The sequence below is a fragment of the Leptopilina boulardi genome, unplaced genomic scaffold (genome assembly GCF_019393585.1).
Source record: "Leptopilina boulardi isolate dan_hultmark-lab unplaced genomic scaffold, ZJU_Lbou_2.1 LbouV2_31, whole genome shotgun sequence".
NCBI lineage: Eukaryota > Metazoa > Arthropoda > Insecta > Hymenoptera > Figitidae > Leptopilina > Leptopilina boulardi.
This window is the reverse complement of record NW_026137874.1, coordinates 2,358,848-2,378,830: the sequence shown is the minus strand read 5'-3', so window position 1 is coordinate 2,378,830 and position 19,983 is coordinate 2,358,848. Positions and strand designations below refer to the sequence as shown.

At 26.6% G+C, this 19,983-nt stretch overlaps 5 protein-coding genes across 9 annotated transcripts; 1 reads left to right on the top strand and 4 right to left on the bottom strand.

Moving 5' to 3' along the window:
* Positions 1–33: 33 nt before the first annotated feature.
* Positions 34–2,418, bottom strand: LOC127283259 (neuronal acetylcholine receptor subunit alpha-9-like). Its single transcript, XM_051307996.1, has 7 exons — positions 2,152–2,418; positions 1,619–1,663; positions 1,389–1,498; positions 1,090–1,291; positions 844–1,012; positions 541–693; positions 34–418 (listed from the first exon to the last, which is right to left on the bottom strand). Exons 1-7 carry the CDS (start codon positions 2,380–2,382, stop codon positions 93–95), a joined length of 1,236 nt encoding a protein of 411 aa, XP_051163953.1. The 5' UTR covers positions 2,383–2,418; the 3' UTR covers positions 34–92.
* Positions 2,419–2,573: 155 nt separating this feature from the next.
* Positions 2,574–4,259, bottom strand: LOC127283260 (calcium and integrin-binding protein 1-like). The gene is made up of 5 exons (XM_051307997.1): positions 3,895–4,259; positions 3,731–3,765; positions 3,397–3,644; positions 3,114–3,312; positions 2,574–3,010 (listed from the first exon to the last, which is right to left on the bottom strand). The coding sequence occupies exons 1-5, from the start codon at positions 3,943–3,945 to the stop codon at positions 2,989–2,991; spliced, it is 555 nt and encodes a 184-aa protein (XP_051163954.1). The 5' UTR covers positions 3,946–4,259; the 3' UTR covers positions 2,574–2,988.
* A 1,083-nt stretch (positions 4,260–5,342) lies between these two features.
* LOC127283255 (GATOR complex protein WDR24) lies at positions 5,343–9,168 on the top strand. The gene is made up of 12 exons (XM_051307992.1): positions 5,343–5,907; positions 5,989–6,105; positions 6,191–6,413; positions 6,483–6,696; positions 6,762–7,010; positions 7,100–7,260; positions 7,336–7,519; positions 7,587–7,740; positions 7,811–7,934; positions 8,005–8,524; positions 8,586–8,747; positions 8,809–9,168. Exons 1-12 carry the CDS (start codon positions 5,811–5,813, stop codon positions 8,935–8,937), a joined length of 2,334 nt encoding a protein of 777 aa, XP_051163949.1. The 5' UTR covers positions 5,343–5,810; the 3' UTR covers positions 8,938–9,168.
* Positions 9,169–9,306: 138 nt separating this feature from the next.
* LOC127283256 (sugar transporter SWEET1) lies at positions 9,307–11,458 on the bottom strand. Its single transcript, XM_051307993.1, has 4 exons — positions 10,789–11,458; positions 10,353–10,430; positions 9,995–10,277; positions 9,307–9,892 (listed from the first exon to the last, which is right to left on the bottom strand). The coding sequence occupies exons 1-4, from the start codon at positions 10,863–10,865 to the stop codon at positions 9,677–9,679; spliced, it is 654 nt and encodes a 217-aa protein (XP_051163950.1). The 5' UTR covers positions 10,866–11,458; the 3' UTR covers positions 9,307–9,676.
* A 2,080-nt stretch (positions 11,459–13,538) lies between these two features.
* Positions 13,539–19,783, bottom strand: LOC127283253 (dual serine/threonine and tyrosine protein kinase-like). Of its 5 annotated transcripts, none has more exons than XR_007843325.1 (6): positions 19,062–19,783; positions 18,382–18,563; positions 15,418–17,844; positions 15,081–15,356; positions 14,217–14,365; positions 13,539–13,818 (listed from the first exon to the last, which is right to left on the bottom strand). XR_007843325.1 is itself a non-coding variant. In XM_051307990.1 (6 exons), exons 2-5 carry the CDS (start codon positions 18,503–18,505, stop codon positions 14,280–14,282), a joined length of 2,913 nt encoding a protein of 970 aa, XP_051163947.1. In that variant the 5' UTR covers positions 18,506–18,563; positions 19,062–19,783; the 3' UTR covers positions 13,539–13,818; positions 14,257–14,279. The 5 variants fall into 5 exon arrangements, 3 of the variants coding, with proteins under 3 accessions (XP_051163947.1, XP_051163948.1, XP_051163946.1); XR_007843326.1 differs by having other exon boundaries at positions 14,217–14,361; positions 15,209–15,356; XM_051307990.1 differs by having other exon boundaries at positions 14,257–14,365.
* Positions 19,784–19,983: the final 200 nt, after the last annotated feature.

Here is a 19,983-nt window from a genome sequence, read left to right as displayed (position 1 = left end):
GACGTGCGTAAAATTCTGAATAAATGAAAAATGTAAGAAAGAAAATTATTTTATAAAAACTTTGAAATGTGTATAAAGTTTAAAAATTCATATTAAGGTATGAGAGTAACTAACAAGATAAAATAAGTAAGAAAAATACTTATAAATGTTAACCATTCTAAAAGCTTGGCAAATTCACACCATATTTTTGCATTGCTCGTTTCAGAAGTTGTTGACTGAATGGATTCAACGTTATCTTCCAATTCGTAGGAAACTTTTGACTTATCATCAATTGTTATAAAAAATCGAAGAAGACGACAACTCACAATATTGGAAATCCATTTAGGTGCAGGTGCAGTGATCATTTGGAATTTTCGAAATACTATTGTCATTATTAATGCAAAAGCCGCCAAAATCAGTGAATCTCGATAAAAAATTACTGAAAAAATAATTTATTGAAAATTTCTATTATTATTATATTAATTTAACTATTTGGTCTATTTAATTAATTAAATAAATTTAAAGGCGAAAACATAAAATAAAAGTGTAAAAAATAATTACGTATGTGAGGAACAGTTAATCCATTTAATGGTACCATCCAGTGCAAATCGTAAATGCAGTAAAGATGACCAACAAAATTAACACCTGCCAGCACCAGTCGTTCCATCGATGTTGAATCTAGCCATAGAACCGTTAGTGTGAACATCAAGAAAACTGAAAATTTAATTATATTTAAAATAAATTATTTACAATTAATTGGTAGTTTTTTTTTAATTCTATCAATTAATTCGAAACTTTTCAAATTCGAAATAAATATTTTTTTTTTACTTGCTAATTAATTAATTAACAGTAATTAATACTTACTAGTTGCTGGTGTAATATATAATGCATGTGACATTCTTGAATGTCTCTTTAAATGAAATTCATATCTAATTTCCGTGTAATTTACCGTCACAGTATTAACAATTATTTTCGTAGCTTCTTGTCCTTTCAAGATCCAATCGTGATTTTCTATATAATCTTCCATTAATATCTATCAGAAAAAATGTATAATAATAAAATTCTAAATTTAAAATTAAAATTAATTAATTTAAAAATTAATTAGCTCACAGGAGGCTCTAGGAAATTGAAGTCGACCTCATGACTGTAGTAAGTGTTAGAACCACTACGAATTTTACATTTTTGTTCATCATACGGCCAATAAGTGAAATCCGAGACACAAGAAACAGTAATTTTTGTGGGAATTACACAAGTAACGTTTCCAGTATTTTTTAATATGCAAGTTGTATCAGGAAATTCGAAACGATCACCACTGAAAATTGATAAAATTTAATTAAATTGAAATTTTTAATAATATTAACTAAATAATTTAATTTAAAATATTAATTTGATCTAAAATGAAAACTTACGTATTTACAATCATCAAATCGGGTTTCCAGAGGTCTTCACTTAAAACGAAAATTGTTTCTAATTTATCAAATTCTCCAGGATTCCATGTGAGATGAGAGTCGTTCCATGTCTGTAAGATAGAGTTTTAATAAAAATATAAATTATCTATCTAAAGACATTACTTTTTAGAATTAAATTTTTATTTAATTAAATCATAATAATTATTCTAAATAATGTTCTAGTTGTTTACCAGTTTTAACCAGAAATGAAGAGTGAAGCTACTCGTTCGACTTTCCTGCAAAAAAAACCAAATGCATGTATTTTATAAATATTATTTTTTTTATAAAAAATCAAATTATATAAAAACAATTTTATTTTTTTAATAAAAATTTTTAAAATCTATTACTCTTTATCTCTTTTATTTATATCTAATTGCATTGAAAAAGAGTAATTTATAATTTTTATTTAAAAATAGTATATTAATCAATGGGAAGAAAGTTTTAACTTTAACAGAAACAAGTAAATGGAGTCTTTTCTTTAATGTTACCCCCGGGAGTAGTTAAATCTCTTAGGTAAGATTGATCGCTCTAAACGAACAAGATTTCATTCTTTTTGCCAGTATGGTAGAAGTAAAAAATATTCTAGAAAACCTGACGTTACTAAAAAATTCACATTTTTATATCTTAAAAGCGACAGAATTTAAAATTTCACAAGAAATTATTTTATTTTAATTAAATTTAATTTAGAAGTTTAATAAATTTCCAAATTACATAAAATACTTACAAATTCCATAAATTTTGGTGTTATTTGTAATAATGCTTGGATACTTTTTTTCCTCTCAACTGGCCTTTCATTTGAATCGTACGAACAGAAAAGATGATTTTTCAATCGTGAACTTGCAGTTTGCAAAGATTTATTTGGAGAACATCTTCGTATATCAATTGCCTTTAGTTCCTTAATAAAGCAAAATTTCAAAATAAATATTAAAAAAGTAAAAAGCAAAAGTTTTTTCATTTTAAACGCACAAAGCGTACAATGACCGGCTGTAAATGAACTACTTGGAATATTTTGGTTGCGGGCATGAATTTTTATCAATGATTATTATCAAAACCTAGATACAAATGACGCCCCTTATTTCGTTCATATTAAACTCCAATCAACACAATTTTTCACATTCAATCATAAAATTACGTTGACCATGAAAATGCTTGTGACATGATGATAATTTATTTTATACAGATCATACATTATATCACAAAGTAAAAATAAAATATTTCTTTAAAAAAATGTGAATAAAATTTTGTTTTATAATTAAACATTATATATATGTTCATTTATATTATAAAGTACAATATAGATAATTAAATAATTATGTAGAGAATAGTAAAAATGGAAAAAGAAACTTATTAATTATATATATATAATTTACAAAAACAATTATTAAGAATTAGAAGTAATCTTTGGATTTTTGCCATCTAAGGAAGATTAAAATATTAAGAAATTAGGCCTGATTTTTCGTAAATTTGGCACGTCTTAAATTTGTTTCTTCATTAGGCCTTTTGTGCCATTTCAATGCAATGCTGGTCAGTCTTCAATAGAGTTTAAACCCTGATTTGTATTTCATAATCTTATACGAAAAGTTCTGTAAAATATATAATATATTGAAATTCGTTTTTTAGGATAATAAAATTTTTACGATAAAATAAATATCTCGAGTATTAATAAATTATTAACAAAAATAATACTTAGAGAAATCGCTGCTTTTCTCAATAATGTGTTCAAATTCAGCAAAACTGAGAGCACCATCGTCATCTAAATCAGCTTCCTCTAATAAATATTGAAGAAGCTGTTGCATTTCTGTATCGCTTAATCTCTGTGGAACTGTTAATCTATCTACAACTTGACGTAAATCTCCTATTCCTAACATATCATCGCCATCGAAGTCTATTGAAAAAGAAAATGATTATTTTGTCCGATAATATAAATAAATTAATTTCAAATAAAGAATAACTGATTTATATAATTTACCAAATATTCGGAATGCATGTTCGGCTTTAACTGCTTTTGGCGCTGCATCACTAAATACGGACATCATGTCCAAAAAATCTTCAAAAGTACAATCGCCATCCTGACTGGAACTGAATACTTTACAAATTCGATCACCAAAAGGATTCACTCGAAGTTCTGGATATTGAAGTATTTTTGACAATGGAAGTTTTGCATTTCGATTGTGTCCCACTTTCTCCGGTGCAAGGGCTTTAAATTTCTGATGAGCACTGTAATAATTAATATAAACATTGTACGAAAAAAACTTAACAAAGGCTTTAAATTAATTTATAAAAATTACATAATCTAAACTTACTAAAGTACTTCCTTTTTTGTAAAATATGTTAAATCCTGCAAACAATACATGTATTTAATAAAAAAGTATCAAGGAAAAAATAAACAAAAACACACAGTTTAGATAACTTTATAGTAAAAAGAATTAAAAATTTGGATCAATATTCAAAGTACTATATTACTTACTTGATAATCTTGTAACTCTTCCTCACTAAACTGACTTCGTCCAGCTCCCATGTTTTAAAATCATACAGAAAAACAGCCAAATACAATAAAAATAATTTAAATATTCAGAAATATCTGCGATAAATTTTTTTTAAAATTATTTCAAAGAAGATTTTTATAAATATTCATTGTTAGGTACACTATTTATATTTTATGTTTCGTTCAAAATGTATCAAAAAGACCTCTTTTTAATGATCTATTTGTTAATTTTTAAAGAAAAAAGTTAGAAAATATTTTCCTTTGTTTTTTGACGTTTTGCAAAACTAACATGATGTTAAAGGTACATACTACAGTTGCTCGCCCCCGAACTCTCTTACTCTAATCACGCACGCGCAAAACGTAATTACGTATTTTTCCCCTTTGAAAATTATTATTGACAAATAGCTTTTTTTATGTTTATATAAATAAAAAGTATGTAAAAAAAATTTTAAAAGACGTTTAATTTTATTTTTAAACAAATTAAAATTTTTTTTTAATTTTAAATTTAAATTTTAACCATTTTATCGTATTTCTGCAAGTTTTAATCTTTATTTCGTCGAATATCCAACAATTCGATTGTTTATTTAATATAAAAGATTAATTTTAATAAGGAAATAATATAAAACGTCAAAAACTAATTGTTTACAATGATAAAATTAATGGAAAGTTAGTGGCGCCATCTGTTGATGACACCAGACGTACCTGCAAAATGACTTTTTTTGGGACTTTTTGGCGATTTTCCATTGGAAAGATAGGAAAGTTGAGTTAATTGAAATTTTTCATTTAGGAGCGCTGCTGCACCAAAATTTTATCTACCCATCCCTGGTTTGAACTTTTGATTGTAACGCTCTCATTGGTCAATTTCATATTTACGCGGGGAGTAGCAATGAATGAGGTACACGCTCATTGGTTCCTATTCGCCGCGTAAATATGAAATTGACCAATGAGAGCGTTACAATCAAAAGTTCAAACCAGGGATGGGTAGATAAAATTTTGGTGCAGCAGCGCTCCTAAATGAAAAATTTCAATTAACTCAACTTTCCTATCTTTCCAATGGAAAATCGCCAAAAAGTCCCAAAAAAAGTCATTTTGCAGGTACGTCTGGTGTCACCAACAGATGGCGCCACTAACTTTCCATTAATTTTATCATTGTAAACAATTAGTTTTTGACGTTTTATATTATTTCCTTATTAAAATTAATCTTTTATATTAAATAAACAATCGAATTGTTGGATATTCGACGAAATAAAGATTAAAACTTGCGGAAATACGATAAAATAAATAAAATTCAAATTTTTAATTAAAAAAAATTTTTTTTTTCAAATTTTAATTTGTTTAAAAATAAAATTAAACATCTTTTAAACTTTTTTAAAATAGTATTTTTTTGTGATTACTTCTTCAAAAATATCATTAGGTTGGATAATCTGTTTCAAAAGTTTGTGGTGGCGCTGGTGTGTTAACCTACAATTTATTAATTCCTTCCAGGAACTCCAAAAAAAACTTATAAATAAACAAACAATTATAATCAATATAATTAATTATAGTTTTTTAAAAAAAAAGTGAATTTTTGATCTGTGAAAAATGAGTGAATTCAGTTTTGGTTTAATGCAAATCTTTAAAAAAACTAACCTAATGATTTTGTTTACTTTTACTTGTAATTTTAAGCAAATAAACATTACATTCGCGTAAAATTTAACTGAATAATAAACACTAAATAATTTTTGAACAATTAAAAAAAAATTATATGTTACGTCTTTATTTATATTTAAATTATTTCGATTTACACAATGTAAACAAAGTGACAGATATTTTGTTTAGTTTCCAAAAAAAAAAAATGTTTGGATATGTCATTAAATTCTCTAATTAATTGACAATTAGTAAAAAAAAGAAACGTGAATATGAGTTCAAAAACTGTTTTTGTAACACAAGAAGGGCCGGCAAATGCCTTGGCTCTCGGTAAAGACAATAATCAAGTTGTTATTGCTGGTCGAAATGGTATGTTATGTTTTGCAAATTATTTAAAAATAGATTAATTAAATAATAAACATAAATAACGAAAAATATATTTTATTACAGTATTTAAAATATTTTCTTTATTGGAGGAAAAATTTGAAGAATCATGTAATTTACGAGTGGGAAAAAATTTAAACTTAAATTTTTCATGCAATGATGTTGCATGGAATCTTTTAGATGGTAATTATAAATTTAATATTTTATTTGTATTTTATTTTTGAGTTTATATATTGAAATTTATCAATTTTGTAAATTTTTTTTTTAGATCACATTTTAGCTACAGCGGCAACGAATGGTGCTGTTGTTGTTTGGAATTTAAATAAACAATCCCGATCGAAACAAGATCATGTTTTTGTCGATCACAAACGAACTGTAAATAAAGTTAGTTTTCATATTTCTGAACCAACATGTTTAATATCAGGTTCACAAGATGGTACAATGAAATGTTTTGATTTGAGAATAGCGGAAGCTACTAAAACATTTTATAGGTAAAATTATTTATTTGCTTTTGTTTAATATAATAATAATGTTTAAAAAAAAAAATTCTTTTTTATCAGCAATACGGAGTCTGTACGTGATGTACAATTTTCACCTCATCAGCCTCATACATTTGCAGCAGTTTCAGAAAATGGTCACGTTCAACAGTGGGATTTACGTCGACCTGATCGATATTTTCAGCATTTTGCTGCTCACAGTGGTCCTATTTTTTCTTGCGATTGGCATCCGGAAGTTAATTGGTTGGCTACTGCTTCTAGAGATAAAACAATAAAGGTAATAAATTTTAAGATTAAAAATTAAAAATGTTGTTTTTCAATTATTTTTTTTTTTAAATTTAGGTTTGGGATTTATCAACAAAACCAGCTTGCGAATATATGATTCACACAATAGCGTCTGTTGGTCGAATTAAATGGAGACCTCAAAGAAAATTTCACATAGCAAGTTGTGCTCTTGTTGTTGATTGCAGCATCAATATTTGGGATATTCGAAGACCCTATATTCCATTCGCGAGTTTTAATGAACACAAGGATGTTGCCACTGGAATTGCATGGAGAGGAGATCCTCAATCCTTTCTCTCAACAAGCAGGGTTCGTTTTTATTTATTTTTTTTTAATACAAATACATTTTTTTAATAAATAGAAATTTTAATTTATAATATTGACTTTTATTTTCAAAGGATTGTACGCTTTTTCATCATATTTTCAAAGACGCAACTAGACCAGCCAGTAAAGCAAATCCTCAAGGAATGGCTTTCAATCCAAAGGGTGATGTAGCCTATGCCTGCAAAGTAAATGTAAATGCTCCGACGGCTATAAAGCAACTTACAAATATTATGAGGTACATAAAAACATTATTTAATTTTAATTAATTTAATGAGGGAAGGTTTAAAAAAATTAATTAAAAAATTTGCAGGAAAACTCCAGCTAGTAATGATACTTTTTGTCTGGCATCAAGTACAATGCACAGTTTTACAATGAATGCACCTCGTGAACCAAAATGGTTTAAAGCTTGTGCCGAGGGTTATATTTTGAGTGGACGATTAAATGAAATTTGCGATCATAACGCTGCTGTTGCCAGTGAAGCCGATAGAAATGATGTAAATTTTTTTTTTCTAAATTACTTTTCACTTTTTCTAGTTGAAATTTCAATAGAATTTTTTTTAGGTAAGCACCGTTTGGCGTATTATTAAAACACTTTACGCAAATCCATTGGGAAATATTTTAAAAACTCCACCCACTGTATCAAAAGAAGACGTTGTAAATACTATGAATTTAACACAAATTACCTTGGGTAACGCTCATGATCAGACGAATACAGGTTGTTATTATTATAATAATTATTCTAATGTAATAATTTTAAGAAATTTAATTTTATTAAAAAATTTTAGTACATGAGAACGATGTGAAATCTCTTCAAGGTGAAGCACCTGGAATTATCAGCGGTGGAGATGATGAAACTGAAACTGACGAGACTCCGGATAATCCAAATTTTATTGGACCCATTTTGCCAAGGTATGACAAAAAAAAATAAGAATATTTTTAGTATTATAATTTTACTTTATTATTAAATATTCTGCTTTAGACATTTTACAGAACGTTACTATCGAAGATCATTTCCCGGCAATAAGAGACAACAAAAAGGAGATTTTTTATTTGGCGATGGTGAACTTGAACCAGTTAGTATTGAATTCACTGGTGCATTTATGGATAATATGATAAACAATGATAATGATTGGACATTACCAAAAGAGGCATTTCCATTGAGACATGAAATTCAAGACAGATCACCGCCACCGGAACAATTTCCCAATCATTCACCGGATATTAATGATGATACAGTTTCTGTTATGGTTGAAGATCAACCATGTCAATTGATAGTGACATCAGTTCGTAAGCCATCGTTTTGGGATCCATCGCATCTTGTTGAGAAAGCACTTAAACATCATGCGGCACTCAGAGATATTCAAACGACTGCTTCGGTATTAATTGCATTGGGTGATAAGCGAAAGAGTTTAAATATTGAAATTGCAGTACAAGAACATTGGCTCCTCGAGTATATCGATATGCTGGGAAGATTTCGACTTTGGGAAGTTGCTACTCAGGTATGAATTAATTTTTTTTTTTTATAGTCAATAAATTCTAAAAAAAATAATACATTTTTAGATAATACAATTGGCTTGGATTCCATCTGTTTCGCAATTAAATCAACAATCAACAACAATACACGCTTGCTGTACAAATTGTACGAAAACTTTACAAAGGGCAGGATGGTTGTGTGATCGTTGTCATACTTCGAAACACGCTCTTTGTTCTATTTGTCATCAGGTATATAAACTAATATTACTTTATTTTTTTAAAACTAACATTAAATTAATATTTTTAAAAGGTGGTTCGAGGCGTGTATTCTTGGTGTCAAGGTTGTACCCATGGAGGTCATGTGATACATATGGCAGAATGGTTCGATAAAAATCGTCAATGTCCAACTGGATGTGGACATCTTTGTGAATACACATAATTCGTTTTCATTCATCTCTTTTGTTTTTTCAATATTAAAACATATCGATTTTTGTATATATTTTCATCTTATGTTAAATTATTGAATTTAAAAATTTGTACATATAAAACGTAAGATTAAAAAAAAATCGTTACTCTCTGTTAAAGATGAATGTATTTTTTATATATATAGTATATAGAATAAATTTATGTATATTTAAAAAAGTAGAAATAAAAAATTAGATAAAAATTACATTTTTATTTACGATAAAAATACTGTTTTGTTTTTACACAATTTCTTCAATTACAATCATAAATACAATCAAAAAGAAAGTCATGAATCAAAATTCAGATCAATGAAGAACTTGAAATAAATATTTCGAATGCTATTTATTAATTAACATTTAATGTTTTTTATGCAACTTCATCGATCATTAAATTGATTTATAATTAAATATATTAAAAAACAAATTACTGAAATATAAGTCTATTATAGTCGATATTCTAAAATATTTGATAATAATTTAACAATTAGTTAATTTACAATTAAAAATAACGCGTTGATGAAACAATTATTTTCTGTATAAAATATACTATTTAAGTATAAATACAAAATTCATTCATACCCGTAAAAAAAAAACCGCCGAAAATTTTGAATTTCTTAAGCACATACTATTAAGTACAAAATAGTAATTTTTCTTTTTTCATTATTAAATTTAAAGTTCACAGGGTGAATTCAAACTTTTCGGCGGTTCTGTATCTTATATAAAATGCACCTGATCGGCATTTTTGCCGGGATATATAAAAAAAAATGAAAGTTGAAACATAGAAAGGGCTATTCCCAAAAAATTTGGCAATTGTATAAAGAAATCTTTCTGAATACATCCATAAGCAAACCACTGGCAACAGCAAATGAGAGATGAGATTATAATTGGAAATGGTAAACTATCGGCACTCTTCATTCGTATCACATAGGCCTGAAAAAATCCAAATATATTTTTTTTAAATTTCTTTCTAAATCGAATTATTAAGATAAAAAATAAAGATAATTTTTATAAAAATAAAATTGTTCTACTAACCAACATTGTTAGAGGAGATGCAAAAAATAGGATTGTCGTACTACAACTGAGAAATCCTATTCGTTGAGCAGCCAGTGCTCTATTTGGTTCAAGTATACTATACATAAATACAAAAGTCACAAAAGTTATTGACCCTATAAGTTGTTTAAGTATAGTTGACTTTTTCACGCTATATAGCATGAATATTATGACATAGAACAATTGTAGAGTTGCTCCGAAAATGTTTACCAATACTATAAACGAGTCGTATATCAATAATCCATAGCAGAACCAGTTACTGCATCTAAAATTAACGTAAATCTCTTAAAATTATGCTAACAAAAATATATTAAATAAAATAAAATAAAATAATGCTTACGACATAAAACAGCTTATGAAGGCCAAGCCAGAGGTATCTCCTGTTGTTCCATTTTTCATAAACCTTCTGCATACTAATCTGCAAACATACAAGATAAGATTTTATTGCAGGAAGTAAAGAAATTAAATCAGAAAACGATAATAATTTTTTTCTTTTTACACTAAAAAACTAAATGTTCTAAATATTTACATTATTAATTATTATATCTACTATTTAAAATTCAATATTATAAATTATATACTAAACATATGGTCTCTTTTTTTAAATTCAAAAATAAAAATAAATATACACTTGGCCGATGTTTAATTAAGAATAATAAATAACAGATGTTAATAAATAAAAATGGAGAATATAATAAAAAAAAAAAAACCTAAATTTATATTAATAAAAAAATATTTATAATATAGCCACAGTAAAATTTTCAGACAATACTTACATTCCAGCCAAAAATTGCAAAATTGTACAAAAAGATGCCGATGAAGCTAAAGCATCCTTAAAACTTGTAGTGAACATGATGACAACATTGCATTTAAATACAATTTTTAAATTGATTAACAGTCGTTTTAAAGTTTCTTTAAAATTTCAGTCATTCAAATATTATTGTACATTCATCATTTTCGTTGTGCCTATTGTTATTTACATCTTCTACAAGACTATTTTCATTTTTACATATTTAGGTTAACAACGTAGATCGTGGCGATTTATGATCAACACAATTTTGTTACTATAGAGGTATCAGTACTACCAATGTCAGCAAAAGATTTTTTCCTTAATACAACTTCCGTAATTTAAATGTGTTTGCTTTTTCAATTCTTTACATCTTTTTTTTTAAATGACATTTCATATAAAGAAAGTAATAGTTTTTTTTACAAACATGTAAAATAAAATTCATAGAAAGATAGATGTCAATTTTGACATTTATTTTCAAAACAAGTTAGTAAGGTTTGTTTTCCGGCAAAACGATGGAAAACTGTACAAAAGAGTAAATATTATATTAATTAAAGGAATTACATGTAGCAATTCCTCTATAAGGAAGCGATGAAATTAATTATTATTAATCATAAAATTGTAATTATAATATTAAGAAAAAGGATTTTCTTTGAACAAAGGAGCTATTTTGCATTTAAAATTAAAAAGGTTCAAAGGAATAAAAAGTAATTTTTGTAGCAACTTTATCATAAGGGAACTATTTTGCCATCAAAAAAAACCTTTGTCGAGATAAAGAAAAAATGAAGCATATGAAAATAAATTTTAATTAGAAAAAATGAATTCATTATTAAAAATAGTTATTATTAATGTAAATTATTTTTCATAATTGAAAAAAAAATTTTTTTAGTCGGATAACTTCATTAATCGAAATAAAAGTTATTTTAAAAAAGCAAGTTAAATTAAAATATTAATATATTCTTTTATAATTAATAAAAATATTTTTTTTATTCGGATAACTTCATTGTTCGAAATAAAGCTTATTTATAAAAGCAAGTTAAATTAAAAAATTATTATATCATCATTCATAATTAATAAAAATGATTTTTATATTCGGATAACTTCATTAATTGAAATAAAGTTTATTTAAAATTTTCTCAAATTTTAAAAATTATTACATCAGTTTTTATAATTATTTTCATAATAAAAACATTAATGATTATGTATTATGAAGTCAGGAATTTATAAATGAATTAATTTGAGAAAACAAAAATTTACAGCGAACAGCAATTAAAAGCTTTCTTCATAATTAGAATATATCTTTTAATTATAAAGTGAGGTTATGTTAGGTTAGGTCTACAGAACAATATCAATTTTCAATATAAAATTGAACTTGAATATCTTCATTATGTATAATATATAATGAAAATGTTTATTTTACAAGTTAATTAACAAAAGTGTTGTATTTTTGCTTTATTTATGAAAATACAGTTCAAAAATGTGTGAAACATTGTAAAGGTAAAATAGCCGTTTAAATGTTGTTAAAACAGCAGCGTAAATGACAATTAAAAAAGCAAACACTTACCAAATATTAAGAGTATTAGAATTAAAATCTTATACTTTAATTTGAATTACATTTATCAAATACGTTGGATGACAATGAAAAATGGGTAACGCGGCGTCTCTCCACGTGTAAAGATAAAATATCAATGTAAAAATACCAGACAACGTCTGGTATTTTTACTTTTCACACATTTCAGATTACAATTTCTTATTTTTCACACTTAAAGACTGAAAATTATTTTAAATATCAATTAACTTGTCACAAATAATGTTCACTACATTCAATTTGATGCTTCATACAAGACATGTCGTGTAGAAATGGAAAAGTCACTATTCTTTAGGGTCTTTCTCACCATTATCTTTTGTTAATTTTAAAAGCCAATCAAAACCAACCGGAAGCAACAAAACTACCATAACTGTTGCCTCATTAGTCAAAATAAGCGCGAATTTTTGAAATATCTCTTTTTAAAACTATTTCACCCAATGAGAAATAACTTTTGGGACATGCGCAATAATTCAAAATAGAAAGTTGTTTTTTGGAGGGAAAATTGATATGCATTAATAATGTAGTTTATTTTCAGTTTAATTCCAATGTCACATGCAATTTATATTCTTAAAAATAGTAAAATTTATTTACTGACCAAAAAAAATTATTTAGAAATGTGTAAATGGATAAAAAAAATTTTGTGGTGCAGTACAATTTTTTAATTTTAACCGCGAATATTTAAAAATCGTCTTACAATATTACAAAAGTGAAGACGTTTATTTTTAAATATAATTTAAATTATTGAATTTATAAATATTAAATCAAGTAGACTATTAAATATTAATATAAATAAGTACTCATTTATTTTTATATATATGTTTCAAATTAATATATATTGTTCTGGTTATTACAAAATAATAATTAGTCTGTTCATATAATAGAATCTAAACTTAAAAATAGGTTTTTTACATTCAGACTTTAAAACAATTAGTCAGCAGTTAATCGCATTTAAAAATTATTTCTTACGCTATAAAATATCATCGTGATAATGTGTCGTCATAATTATTTAAAAATCGTTTTTCTTAAAATATTTAATAACAAAAAATAATTTTATAAAATATTTCTACTTTTCCTTTGGTAAATTTAATTATTTCTAATACTTTTTTGTTAATTAATAACTTTTTATTGAATGAGATACTATTTTTTTAAAAAAAAAGTATTTATAGAATCACTTTGAAAATACTACTTATAATGTTACAATTTACACAGCCTATTTAATTTCTTAAAATCTAAATTTATAGAATTACTATAGAAAAATAGTATATATTTTTAAAACTTCTTAGTAATAAAAAATTTTTAAATCTTAACAAAATCTGAATCTTGTTATCGGATTTAAAAACCGTTCGAGAAAGCTACTTACATTTATAAAAAGAAATCTCGTATATTTTATGAGTTACATTTCTTGTTCGGCTATCATTTTCAAACGGTTATCTGAAAAAAAAAATGGTGATAAAAAATATTATTTCACATCTGTCTTGTAAATTTTAATTAATATATATTATTTTAATAATATTTATATTTAAAGCGTTTTATTAATTATAAACATTAAAAGACAATAAATTATTAAGTAAAGAGCAAAACAGTAACAGAAGAAGAAATTAAAATATATAAGTTATTGTATTGGAATAGTCAAGACAATCAATAATTAATTAATTAGAAAACAACAGAAATTTCCATTTAACAATATTCAAGTTTGATTAATGAATATTTTTATTGAACTTTCAGCCTACTACTGAAAATTATCAATAAACTTTTTTACTGATTATTATAAATTAACATCAATCTAAATAAGGGAATAGTTTAAAAAAAAATTATTAACATTCTTTTACCGATAGGAAGGAATAAATTGCTACTGGATATTGAATTCACCATGCAATGTATAATGACGTCTGTCAAGTTTTGTAATCCATTAATTCCTTAGTATAATGCCTTTTAAATCTTTGTGGTCTATAGATCGTTGGAATATCCGCAATTCTTTCTGTAATTAAAAAAATTGTCACTCATCTTTTTTTTATTTAGTATAAAAGATTTTTTTTTCTACTAAAACATAATAAAATAAAAATTTAAAATTTTCTAAAGATGAAGAAACAAATAAATAGTAAATAGTGTCAAAGGAAAGGAGAGTGCGATAGATGTACAGCTGGTGTAAAATAGAAAAAATATTTATTTATCAAAATTTATTAACAGGAAGATTTAAATATACAATATTTATATTTCATCTTCGCGTGTTCGAGTATTCATCGAATATTAATAAAAAATTAAAACGTTTATATAATAACCATCTAAACTAATTAATAAATTTTTTTTAAAATTTTTACAGAATTTAATTTCTTTTTTTGTAGTTTCTTTTTTTTAATCAACAATTTCTTTGCATCAGACTGTTATTAAATAAAAATTGCAAAATAACCAATGGTGCATTTAAAATCATTAAATTGAGATTCTATTTTCTATTTTTGATTACAGGAAAAATTTTTTAGAGTGATAATAGTATGAAGACAGGAAAAACAGTCTCGAAATTAATACTGAGGAGAAAAGATTTCTTACACCAGGTGATTAGATACAAAAAAAAAAAAAATAGGAAATAAAGAGGTGTTAAAATTCCCTCATTTGAATGAAAAGATTAGAACAAGCGCTAGTTTGAAAAATGTTAGTCATGGGAAAAATAGGAGGTTTAATAGGACGATGAGATTTACGTTTTAATGGATGAGGATTAACTTTTGTGCCTCTTTGGTTATTAGGTTCGGATAAAGCCAAAACCGGGTCTCTTGACTCGATAGAAAATGAATCCTCTAGTTTCGATTCGCTGAGCTCTTGTAAGGACTTGCCTCTTTCTGCTTTTTGTTGAATTGACTTTAAAACAGGTAAAATTGCTCCCAGCAATGGTCGTCGCGATGGTTCACCAGCCCAACATTGTTCCATCAGCTTCCAGCATTCATCATCAAAATGTGATAAACGTTCTGGTCGAATACCTACAAAAAAAAATTTAGTTATTTTTATTTTATTTTTTTTAAATCACAAATAAATATTTACCTTTTCTCACACTACTCCAGAGTTGTTCCTTATTGTGAAATTGTTCAAAAGCATAGGGTATTCTAACATTTCCAGCACAAATATACCAAAATAAAATGCCAAAAGCATAAACATCAACACTGCTGTCATAATGTCCTGATAATAATTCCGGTGCCATATGAACAGGTGTTCCAACGACACTTCCCGACATCATTGCTTCGGTAATACAAAAACCCAAATCAGTGAGTTTTGCACGATTATCCATATCCAATAAAACATTTTTCAATTTAATATCCCTATGAACAAGTCCTTGTGAATGTAAAAATCTAATTCCCTCCAATACATCAATGGCAATTTGTATTCTCTCAAGCCACGATAATCCGGCACGTATTCCACAATAGAGATCCCTCGTCATACGATCGGTAATTAATAGAACAGCCGCTCCAAAACCACAACCACCACCATATGAATGATCAATAACTGATCCTCTTAATTTCACTATTCTCTTGTGATCAGGAATTGATCTTGTATAATAAAATTCCATTGCCAAATCATTCCAATGTTTTTCATCAGGTGGTACAACTGATTTCACTGCACATGGTCCTGGTGCTCCACCCCAACCATCACATGCAAATACAACACCATATTGTCCTCTACCAATTTCTTTACCCTGATGAGGAATTCCATATCTCACCATATCGCACATTGACGTTGATTCAAGTGCCAATTTTGCCAATCTTGGCGCATGATATTTTCTAATAGCCATACGTTGTTCCTCAGTTCTTTCCAATTTTCCCGAATAATGATTCTCCAATGATTTCAATGCCTGTTGAAATGTATCATGTGATGATTTTACTTTATCTTTAAATTGTGTTGAAATTGCCCTTGCAAGTCGACTCGCCGATAGTGAATTGAGAATATCAATTGTCACTTTTTTCCTCCAATTTGCATCTAAATTTGGTGTTGGTGACCAAAGTAAAGGCATTGTTTTAAAAAGTTGTACCAATCTCTCAAGAAATGAATGTATAAGCGATGGTGAGGAATTATGTAATTCTAAATTATAAGCAGCTGAAAGAATTTGTTGAAGTGCATCGCTTGCCGATAAATTTGATTCATGTTCACAACTTTTTTCAAGACTCAACAAACATCTTTCAAGTGTACCAAAAAATGTTTCACGAAGACAATTTATCGAATTTACAAGTTCTTTAGCAACTCTATCGCCTAAACGACTGAGTACTATCCTTTGAACTTCGGTGGTTGCTGCACGAACAGTTGCCGACCATTCTTTTCTTTCTGAATCGCTTATTGATGAATTTTCATATTGTAATGTTTCAATTGACGCCACAGAAATTTCATCCTTCATTTCTTGAATAATCCCATGAATCATTTCTGTTAATTCAACTTGTTTATCGCTCACAACCTTGACGAGTGACGCATATAATTCATTTTCTTTTTTCTGAGCGTAGAGAATTCTCTTTGGAGTTATTTGAATTTCCCTTGCCATATCGAAGGCAATTAGAATAAATTTTCGAAGACTCGTCGTGTGAACTTCATTCAAATAATTGCAAGTATTTACTAAATAACTTTGAAGACTAGCGCGTATAAAGAAACTAATTTGTTCTATTCGTTTACATGATGTCATTAGTCTACTTGTATTTGCATATTCACCTCCAACAAGCCATGTGGCACGATCCACTTCATCCGATTCTTGTAATCTCAAAAAACCAAGACTCGTGAGTTGTTCAAGCCAATTGAGACCAAGTGAATTTATTTTATCATTTTGTGAAATATTTTCATCTTTTTGTTGATTAAACGAATCACTTGATTCAACGTGTAGTCTATGTTGTTCAGATTCAGTGAGTTCAGCATCAAAACCATCGGTTGTAATTCGTGACAATGATGAAATAAATAAAACCGAATTATAAGGATAGGTTTCTTTTAATTCACGTAATTCTTTCATATTATCCTCAGTAAGTGGCTCTTCACCGAGAGCATAGAGAAATATTGGTAAAATACTAAGACTTCCTTTTGAGAGTACTTTAACGCCACCAGTATCGGGAACAATAAATATTTGTACTCCATCTTTTAAATTTGGTTGATTTATTTTCACTTCAAGAACAGTTGGACAATTTGGATCTTGACTACCAGATTCATTTAAATCCTCAACGGGAAGTGTATTCCATGATTTTTCATTAGCTTCAAGATTTTCCACAACCTCATATTCTAAACCAAGTGTTAAACTGACGTGATTTGTTTGACCGTAGGCTAATTTTATCCATCGCCATGATCCAGATATTATTGGTAAAATATCAGTACCAAGAATACAATTGACTAGAGATGCTTTTGCTTTTGAATTTTGCCCAAAAATTACTATAGCCGGAGCATTTTCAAGAATATGATTGATTTTATTAAGTGTCCAGGCTGGTAATAATTCATCGATGATGTTTTCTAAAATTAAAAACATTTTATGAAAAATATTTAAAAAAAAAGAAAATCAAATTTTTCTAATAAAAATATTAATTTAAACTATTATGTTACATTAGCAGTGAAAGTGAGATATGTTATTTGGCTTCATTAATTGGTTGAGCTTTAAGATAACAATTGTAATGGTTATTTTGTTGTTCAAAGTACTTTATATATAAAAGGAGGAAAACACGTTAATCTGCAATATTGCTTTTTCTGGAATATTAAAGTCGAGTCACCAGAAAATTAAATAACACTTTATCATAAACAAAATATTATAAAAATAATCCTAATAGAAAAATAGAAAAAAAAATGATAAAGATAACATTAAAATCAAAACGACGTTTATACAATGTGAAAAACGTTTGAGAAACAATTTTAATATTTTCAATTGTAACACTTTCGTAATGAGGTTGAAAGTAAGATAAAAATGAATTGAGAGATAAATTTAACTGCAAGGAGTAAAATTAAGTCTATATTTGATTAAAGAAAATAATCGCATATGAAAATTAAATAATTTACCTCCTGGAAAAATATTTTCAAGGCTGATTACATCCAGAACTCGTTGTGTTTCCTTGAGAATATGACGAAGTTGATTTCGATTTCGTTGATATCTTCGAAATTCTTGAGGCAATTTGCTTACCATTTTTGCAAAAAAAAAAAAAAAAAAAAAAATTATTTTCTAGCTCAACACATTTCCAAATCTGAAATTTAAATGACATTTTTAAATATTTCACTTTTAATTTACTTAATACTTTACAAATGCAAAATATTAAAGCCAAAAATAGAAAAAAAAAGATTTAAATAAGAAAATGGAAATAAAATTAATTTGCACGACGAAAAAGAATTTAAAAACTTAATACAGTAATTACTATATAGAAATGAATGATTTGCAATTTTGACTTAATTATTCATTGACGAATTGAGATATAAATTATATTGAGCATGCATTGATAAGAATAGAACAAACAAGATGTTTTAATCTTATATTAATAAAAGATTATTGCACAACTATTTAAATATTTTGATTATCCCGAGTCAATGTACTGATTATAAACGAAAATGAACTTGATTTTGGACTATGATGAGTCAATTACTATCTATAAATAGATTAATTATATTAATAACCCAGGTGTTAATAATTGCAATAAACGAATTAATTTTCATTGATGTAATGCATGCATAAAAATTATATAAATTACCTATATAATTCTTCGAGATTCTTTTTAATATTATTAGTTTCTTCCTATAATATTAAAATAAATGAAATTTGCAAAATTTTCACTATTTTTTGTAATAAAATATTTATAAAGTGAACTATATAGCGAAATTAGAATCTTTACATAAGAACGTAAATTCTCATATGACAGCTGTGCTCAGTTCGACACAACTTGACAAGAAACTGCTTGCTTTGCAGAACTGAGAAAAGTGGTAGTTAATATATTCAACAAACTTTGTAATCAAAAATCAAAACCAAGAATAGAGTTCGTGAACCACCCGAGGGAGAAAATATCTCTAAATGGAAGATAAATTGTTGTTGATATGTGCTCTGGTCACATGAATTATGACTTTCCAACTTTTTCTTCAAGACGTCAGCCTAATTATTGATATCCGTTTAATATGCATAATATCATAAAGATAAAATACGTAAATGTTTCATTTTAAGTCCAATTGTGAACTAATTTTTATCAATAACACAAATATATATATGGATGTAGTGGTAATGTCACTTTTAGGTTAGAATTCATTCGCACTATTTTGATTTTAATATATACACAATTATGTAAATAGGAAAGTTTATTCTATTTTATCACAAATAGAGCTCGTTGTTAAATTATGTTTTAACAAGAAAATTCGAGTAATTAAGTTACTCATAAAAATAAAATTAATAATATTTCACTGACGAATTGACAACTGTGTGAAAAACAAACACAAATGCAAAATACTCTGAAATTGCACTGTGAATGCACTTAAGGTGCAAAACATAAAAAAAAAACCAAACTGAATTAATTATATAAGGTGAATAAAGAAATTGAAAAGAAACAATAAGTTTATAAATAACTGATAATTTAAAAAAAAATTGTAAAATATTTAAAAGATTAATAAAAACAGAATTTTTAATTA